Below are 8,167 nucleotides of genomic sequence, written 5' to 3'. Positions count from 1 at the left end.
GGAGGTGGAAAGGAGCTTGGGAGAGAGAATGATGGAGGTGGAAAGGAGCTTGGGGCAGAGAATGATGGAGGTGGAAGGGACCTTTAAAAGTTACCTCCTTGGCCAAGAGGGTGGAAGGGTTCTGCTAAGGAAACATGCAGTGGGGGGAAATCAGCCCTTTCTCCTCTAGTGGGACCCTGTTTGTAATGCTGTCCCCTTTTCCCCACCCTGTCTGCCCCTGGGCTTTTAGAACGGGGCTGTTCACCCCCGATATGGCTTTTGAAACCATCGTGAAAAAGCAGGTGAAGAAGATCCGAGAGCCCTGTCTGAAATGTGTGGACATGGTCATTTCAGAGTTAATCAATACTGTTAGACAGTGCACCAAGAAGGTAACCAGGCCGCAGCATGGTACCAGCCTCCCTCTTACCCGCCTGTATCTCCCTTCATCCTGCACTGCAGCCAGACGCCCACCTTCACTCCCCCACCACCCTCAACCTTTTCGGTAGCATGTTCAGACTCCTCTGGGGTATGTGTGTGGGGGGCAGCAGGGTTGGTTGGGGAGCAGAGACAGACAACCATGTACTGCCCAGCTAGAACACGAGTGGGCACCAAATAGGGACAGAGACAGGTGCCACTGACAGAAGAAAGGGGCCAGCACTTTCTGGGCACTTCCTGTGCCCAGAAATTCTTTGGGGCCCATGCAACTGAAGGACATAGAGGACTTGAGATCATTAAACCATTTGTCAGGGAATGAGCAGCTTTTCTGGTAGCTACCTTTAGTGGGGTGAGGCTAGCATCTAGGATTCAGAAATACCTATACACCAGAGACTTCGCCTTGGAAAAAAGATCCTTGGGGTGTCAATGAGCACGAGTAGCTGGGTAACTGAACCTCCTCTAAGTACCCAGCAGGTGGAAGCATCTGTGAGAGAGGGAAGGGGACAGCAGGGACACTAGGCTGGAGGTGAGGGTCTGGAGGGGGCCTGAGCTCTGGCTAGAGGTAGGCCAGACTTCAGCTCCAGGAATTTTTCCATAGAGAAACAATGCTAGTGGGTCTGCACAGATAGGAGAGGCTGGAAGTTTTAGAATAAGCTCCCAAAAGGGGGAGCAGAGCTCTGGGGACTGCCAAGTGCCCCAAATCCCCAATTGTCCTTCTTTCTTACCCCTGACCACCGTTCAGACCCCCTGCCTTGTGGTCCTTTGCTTCTCTCTTTCCTTTCCATTCCTGTCCTCTTTCCTTCCCCTCCTCTCTGTTTCTCCTCCTCCATATCTTTCTCTTTTTTCTGAACTGAGGACCCCAAGGCCCAGGGGGAGGTTGGGAATATCCCATGAGGAGAATGGGGAGGAGAAGCACCCTAGCAGGTTCAGACAGGAAAGGAGGTCATGGGAGATAGGAACGTGGGGTTCAGCAGGTTGGTGGTACATACGAAACCTGGGCAGGGCCAGCTGGAGCCCAGGCAGACCCAGTGGGGCAACACTGAGAAGGCTGGTACCTGAGTAGGAGTATAGGATGAAAGGCTAAGAGTTTACAGAAGGTACGGTCCTAGCTCCACGGAAGCCCCTATTTGGTCTTATGGCACCAGGCTTGAGCGATTTGGGTAGCATGGTGCCAGTGGCTGCCCAGGACATGTGGGTGCACTCCTGAAGGGGCCTCGCTCCTTCAGCCCAGTGGCTTCCCCTGCTGCCTACCACAAAGCCCACCAAGCCCCCTGGTACTTGGTAGCACCTGGGGGGTGGGGCGGGAAGGATGAGTCTCATTTCTTACCTTTGCCTTGTGTCTCTCTCTCCCCCCTTTCTGTGTCTGTGTCTCTCTCTCATCCCCTGTGGCTCTCCCTCTCCCCTAACCTCCCGGCCTCCCTGCTCGGTTCTGTCTCTCTTTTTCTTCCTCCTGGGCCTGCTGTCTGGGCTCCTCCCTGGGTGCAGGACGGGGCTCTTCACACCTGATCTTGCTTTTGAAGCCATAGTGAAAAAACAGGTGCAGAAGTTGAAGGAACCCACTCTCAAGTGTGTGGACATGGTAGTCAGTGAGCTCACGGCCACCATCAGAAAGTGTAGCGCAAAGGTAAAGATGGCGGCCCGATGCCAGGCCTCATGTGCTTATGCCGCCCCTGCCCCGGGCAGTCTCCTGCTGCCGCCGCTCCTACATGAGGGACTTCTGTGCCCTCTTGTGCTGACACTACCCTCGTGCCCAAATGTCCCTGTGTGCATTTGTTACCTTGCGCACCCACACAGCCCCTCTCTGCACACTCTTCCCACCTGGCCTGGCTGAAGAACACCCCTACCCACACTGGGGGATGTGCCTACTGGCATCTGCCCTCTCACCTGCTTCCGCCCACTTCCATGCACTTCCCACAGCTCTTAGTGACTCCTGCTCAGCAGGTCCTGGCACAGAAACAGAGAACAGGGGCTGGGGCAGGGGGGGGCTGCCTTCAGGTGAATAATTTCTTTCTGTCTTCCTCATCTTCTTTTTGTCCCTCATCTCTCTGGCCTTTCAGTGCAAGGGGGGGGGGTTGGGGGTGGAAATCGCATTAAGGGGAGCCTTGAACTGGGTAGGACACTTGGTAGTAAGAGGGGCAGAGACTCTCTGGTCCCTGGTTTTTGAGCCCTAAACACTTTATCCTTGGAGATGCTCCTCTCTTCCCACGTCACCCCACCCCTACCCTGCCAACCCCCAAATGGGACCTGGGCCACAAGGGACCAGGAGAGGGAGCCACACACCACTCCAAAGCACTGGCCAGGACAGCTGGCCCAGGTTTCAAAAGGAAATCCAGGACTGCCTACGGATTCCTGAGCCAATGGCAGAGCTGTATTCAGTGTCCTTGCTCCTGATAAATAGGCTTCCGTACCTCCATCCCAGGGGCTGAGGATCTGGGGTGGGGGGGATGTCCTTTGAGTCATCAGAGGCCTAGGTGAATGTGCCCATATTTTAAAAGTCCCAGACTTAGCCTAATTTTGCATCTTCCCCACCCTCCATGCCCTTGGCACAGCCCCAGTTATATGTCCCACCGAGAAAACTCCAGCCTTCCCTAGTCCTGGGGAAGCAGGTGGGAGAAGAGTTGGTTTGCGTAGCCTGCCACTGGCACGCTCTCTTTCTGTCTCTTTCTGTCCTTTCTGTCTTCTTTTCATTCTCTGCCTGTTCCTTCTCTGAACCCCTGCCTGCTTCTCCTCAACCTCTGCCCTCAGCTTGGCCCTTCCTTTCCTTTGGCCTCTGCCTGGGCAGGGCAGCCCTGATCCTCCTAATTCCTCCCATGGAAAGAAGGTTTGGGTGGCAAAGATGAAGGAATCTTGGAGGGGGAGAGGAGGTGTGGGGGGCTAGGGCTATGTGACAGCAGAAGAAGTAGGCATGCTTAACACTGGGGCATAGGTAGAAACCAGTGCTAGATAGACGGAGGATTCATTTGGCAACAAGAGTGAGCCAGCCCTGTTTTCCTCAGCTTTTTTACCTATTATCCAACCCTCACAGTATTGCATTGGCTCAATGATGATCCCAGTTCCAATAAATAGGATTAGCTTTGAGAGCCCCCACACTCTGCAGGGCCTTCTTCCCCTTCGGGGTTGGCACAACATGCTAGTAGCCTTTGGAAAGTGGCCTGCTCACCTAAAGGGACAAAGTAATGGTTTTATTCTCATTTGGGAAGTTGCCTGGGCTTTGGGTGAGTGTGCCCAGAAGAGGAGGGAGAAAGGGACCTACTAGGAATGATGGAGGCTTTCCCCCTCCACTCCTTCCCCACCGCCATCCCACATGGCCCTGTTAGCATTTGAGCTGGGCACCCTTGCCCTTGCTGGGCCCCAGGTATCTCTAAAAACTGGGTTTCTCTCTAGAGTAGCTGCATTCCCCATTTTCTTAGTGGAGAGGAAAGAGGACAAAATGGGAGGGTTCATGGGTCTAGAGAAGAGGAGGTGGGCCTCTGGGAGGAGAGCCTACAAGACATACCTGGGCCCTGCCTATAGGTGCCATCTGGCTACCCTGCAGAAAGTGTGCAGGGACTCAGGGCCTTCAGAATAGGGGCATGGGAAGGAAGGAGAGGCAGGGGCAGGCAGGGGGTGATAGAGTTCATGGAGAGGGCTGACCCTTGAGCCATGTCCCCATGGGGGTACTGCCCATGCTGCTGGCACCCCACTTGCGCATGTCCTATTCCTCCCACCCCCCAGGCTTTGGGTCTTCCTCTATACCTTTGCATGTCCTAGGCCCCCAGCTCTTGCATGTCATCTCGTGCCTGTGATTGACAGTCTCCCCTGTCTTGTGCCCATGGCCCTGGCTTCTCATACCTCCTGGCCTAGGCTGTCATTGATTGGAATCAGGGAGTAGCTCCCAGTCGGATTCTTTTTCCCAATGCTTCCTCAACCTCTGACCCACCCTTGGCTTCAGTTTCTGGTCTGTATGTTCTCTCTTAAGGACCCCAGAGGATGTAGGCAGTACTAAAGCCATTGAGGGCTTTGCAAGCCATCAATTTCCACTCTCCCTCACAGCCTTGCTCAGTCTAAGATGGAAATCCCTAAGATGGCCACTTCCAAGATGGCCACCAAGGAGAATGCTGGTTTCTGAGGTGTTTTTCCCATGGGTTCTGTAAACCACCCCTCCATTCCCCTCTCCTAAAACATCTTGGGGAGATTCTGTGATGAGGAGACAGGAGCTGAACCTGGCACTTTGCTTCACCTTGGGACGTGGCCTTTGAAGGAAACATCTGACTTATTCCAGCTATTCCTTTGGCTCAGAGCCATCTAGCTATATCCCCTCCCCCAAAGTACATTTGGGGCCTAGCCCCACAGGCAAGGTGTTACCTAAAGACAGACATTCTGCCTCAGGCCTGTCTCCCATGCCCACCAGGCCTCCCAGGGGGCACAGGGACGTCCATGTCCATGTTCCCCTTGTGTACGTGGCTTTCTCCCCTGTCCCCAGCTCCAGCAGTACCCCCACTTACGAGAAGAAATGGAACGCATTGTCACCACCCATATCCGTGAGCGGGAGGGGAAGACCAAGGACCAGGTGAGGCTCTTGTGGGTACCTCCTTCTCCAGTGGCTTCTACTTTTCTCCCTTCTTTCCACTCTGTTTTATTCTCTTGTGCATGAAATCCTCCCTTTCTATTCCTGCTCCCTTTTCCATTTCTTCTGTCTTTGTCTCACCCATTTCAGTACCTTCCTACCTCTCTCTTGTCTTTCTTTGTCCATCTCTCCATTTGGTCTTCCATCCCCTCCCTACGTGTCCCCTCCAGTCCATCCCTCCAAAGTCTTCTTCTGTCTCTTTCCATTTCACTCCTTCCCATAAATCTATTCCTCCACCTTTCCATTCATCTCCTTCCCTTTCTTCTCATCTATCCATCTCTACCTCCATCATTCATCCTCTTGACTTCCATGCTTTCTCTCAGGTCATGCTTCTCATTGACATTGAATTGGCCTATATGAACACCAACCATGAAGATTTCATTGGCTTTGCTAAGTGAGTACTCCCCACCCTCTGTAGGAGGCACTTGCCCTTCTACTTTTCCCTGGGCTTCTGACTACCTTTGGTCAAGCATCAGGCATTTTTAAGTGCCTACTATGTGCCAGGTACTGGCTAGGTGCTGTGGATACAAGCACAAAAGGGAGCAATCCCTGCCCTCAAGGAGATTACTTTCTACTGACATACCAGAGAATGATGCTGGGTTGCAGGAGGGGTGGGCAGGGTTGGGGAGCCTCATCAGATATCCAAGATGCACTCACCATCAATCCTTTGAGTCTCGTTTGCATGACACAACATAAGAAAAGAGGTCAATGAGGGCTTCTCAGGGCCGATGATGACATCTAACTCTGAAGAGAAGGCAAGTGTTCTGCTCCTCAGACCTTAAGGGAACTCCTCTTTCTTCCCTGACAGTGCCCAGCAGAGGAGCAGCCAGATGAATAAGAAAAAGACATCGGGGAACCAGGTAAGTGGCACCCATTTCTTGTCCTGCCAGGGGACAGGGTCTAGCTTGGGTGGCTCCTTCCCTAGAGCCTGGCATCCTCAGATGCTCAGAGGGCATCAGAAATTTGGGACTAGAAGTTTCCAGACTGGTGAGTGCCTTGCCCCAGAGTTGAGGCCTGTCGTCTCAGGCTTTGCCACAGGGACTCCCCACTTTTTAATGGACCAATTGTCAAGTGCAAACTGGACAGTCATAGCCCTAGGAAGCTAAACTGTGGGCCAGAGGGTCCAGGGCCTCCTTTGACCCAGGATAGCATGAATAGGGCCCCTTGCCAAGGCCAGTCAACCCCGGGGAGAACTTTAGGGTCTGGGAGCCTGCTGGTGGCAGCCAGCAATGTGCCCTCTGACTGGGCAGCTCTCAAGTAATGGTCTTTCCTCTCTCCCTGATGCTCCATGGTGGTTGCTATGGTTACTTCTTTTCAGGACGAGATTTTGGTGAGTATCAGGACTGTCACTGTTTGGGGTTGGGGGGGGATGTGGGGGACTTGCTTGGGGGAACTCCATTTGTGGGGAGGAGGAGCTAGGAGACAGCATAGTTACTGTGTGGCCCGGGCCTTTGCCCCACTAGGGGTGTCACATGCCTATGTTTCCATCCTGTGCTAGTTGTGCTATAGAAGGATAGAAAGCAGGCAAACAACACCTTTACTGAATGCCTCATGTGTTCCCAGGCCCATGCTAGACACCAAGAGGGTTGATAAAGATGTATACAAAAGGGTCCCTGCCTTTAATAGTCATGATGGGTCATGGCTATATAGTGCATTTTGCATATATTGATGCATTTGGAACTTACACTCTGTTGGGGAGTGGGGGGACAAGACATAAATATATGAAAAGATAGATACCAGGTTAATGCAAGAGGTCCCCCCAGGTACTGTGTCGGCCAGGTGCCCAACTGAGAGGGATGGGCAGGAGGTGCTGCCACATTAGGAGAAGGGAGAGGTCATCAGGCCACCAGGCTTTGTCAAGGTGGTGAAGTTGGAGCTAGGCCTCAAAGGATGGCTTGACTTCAGCTAGGGGAGAACTGATGAGCCAAAGAAGACAGATAGGACAACAGAAGGTGTGTTTAGGAGGGAATCTGGGCTGGCTTCATGTAGAGGAAGCTGGAGAAGATGTGGCTAGAAAGGAAGCTTAGGATCACCGTGTTGTGGAGGGCCTTAAATGGAGAGCCTGAGAATTCTCCCTCATGCCAGCAAAGCACAGCACCTTTTCCAGAGCACTTTCACATACAAACTCACACGGCCCTCAGATGAGAGGGTTCAGGCCCTGGATGGCACACAGGACAAAGACTAGTGTCAAATACATGTGAGGAAACTGAGGCTCAGGCTTGTCCCAGGCCACATGGCCAGTGAGTGGCAGAGCTGGAGACATCGACCCTAGTGTCCTGCCACTCAGTCTAGTACTCCTTCCATGGTGGAACCCTTCCTAACTAACATACATCGACAAGAAGTCTCATTCCTCTGAGGTGTGGTCGTCTGGGACTTGGTTTCTTTTGGAGGTCATTCTTTCCCCTTCCCCTAGGGGTGCCAGTGAGGAAAAATAGGACACAAGAGTCCTAAGAAGAGGCTGCAGGAACCTGAGGCCAACTTTTCATCTATTGAATGTCCTCCTTTCATCATTAGAGGAGAGGGTCCTCCCCTGAGGATCCCTGGGGGCTTTCCTACCAGACCTGGGACTCCTGGGGACTTTCCTATCTATGGGAAAGTACAGACTGTCTTGAATATATTAGTGAGAAGATGAGGTGGGAAGCAGGGGCTTCTCCAGGCACGTGGCAGAGAGGAGGAGCCTTGTTCACTAGAGGGTCTCACTTTCCCACTTCTAGGTGTAAGGCAGTTTAACTCAATGTAATGAGCATCAAGCATTTTCATAAAGACTAGCACTTAGAGTCTAAAGGGGAGGTGACACGTATGCAGATTGGACAAAATAATTCTTATTGCATGTGTAAGAAGAGTTCCAAATAGACTGCTGTCAGCTTTGAGGAAGAAAAGTTTATTACCATTGGGGAGGGGGAGCAGAAAATCAGGGAAGTCTTCATGGATATGGTGCTATTTGAGCAGGACTTGAGAGGATGGCTAGGTTTTCATATTGGATGGAATGGGGGGAGGGAGGTAGGGTGGAATGGGGAGGGAGAAGTAGGGCATTCTAGGAGTGTGTGTGTGTGTGTGTGTGTGTGTGTGCGCGTGCTCGTGCGCGCGCACGCTCTCAGTGACACACCAGTGGGCAGTGGTGACCTTTCTTGAGATAAAAAGACTGCC

At 52.6% G+C, this 8,167-nt stretch overlaps 1 protein-coding gene across 1 annotated transcript in view; it reads left to right on the top strand.

The window, feature by feature from the left end:
* DNM1 (dynamin 1) overlaps positions 1-8,167 on the top strand; it is a 64,575-nt gene that overhangs the window by 36,632 nt on the left and 19,776 nt on the right. The window contains 5 exon segments of the mRNA XM_027869423.1: positions 230-368; positions 4,877-4,963; positions 5,344-5,414; positions 5,829-5,880; positions 6,339-6,350. Coding sequence (XP_027725224.1) covers positions 230-368; positions 4,877-4,963; positions 5,344-5,414; positions 5,829-5,880; positions 6,339-6,350 — 361 coding nt within the window.

Source organism: Vombatus ursinus, unplaced genomic scaffold (assembly GCF_900497805.2).
Source record: "Vombatus ursinus unplaced genomic scaffold, bare-nosed wombat genome assembly UNPS02014793.1, whole genome shotgun sequence".
Taxonomy (NCBI): Eukaryota; Metazoa; Chordata; class Mammalia; order Diprotodontia; family Vombatidae; genus Vombatus; species Vombatus ursinus.
This window is presented reverse-complemented; position numbering and strand designations above follow the sequence as displayed.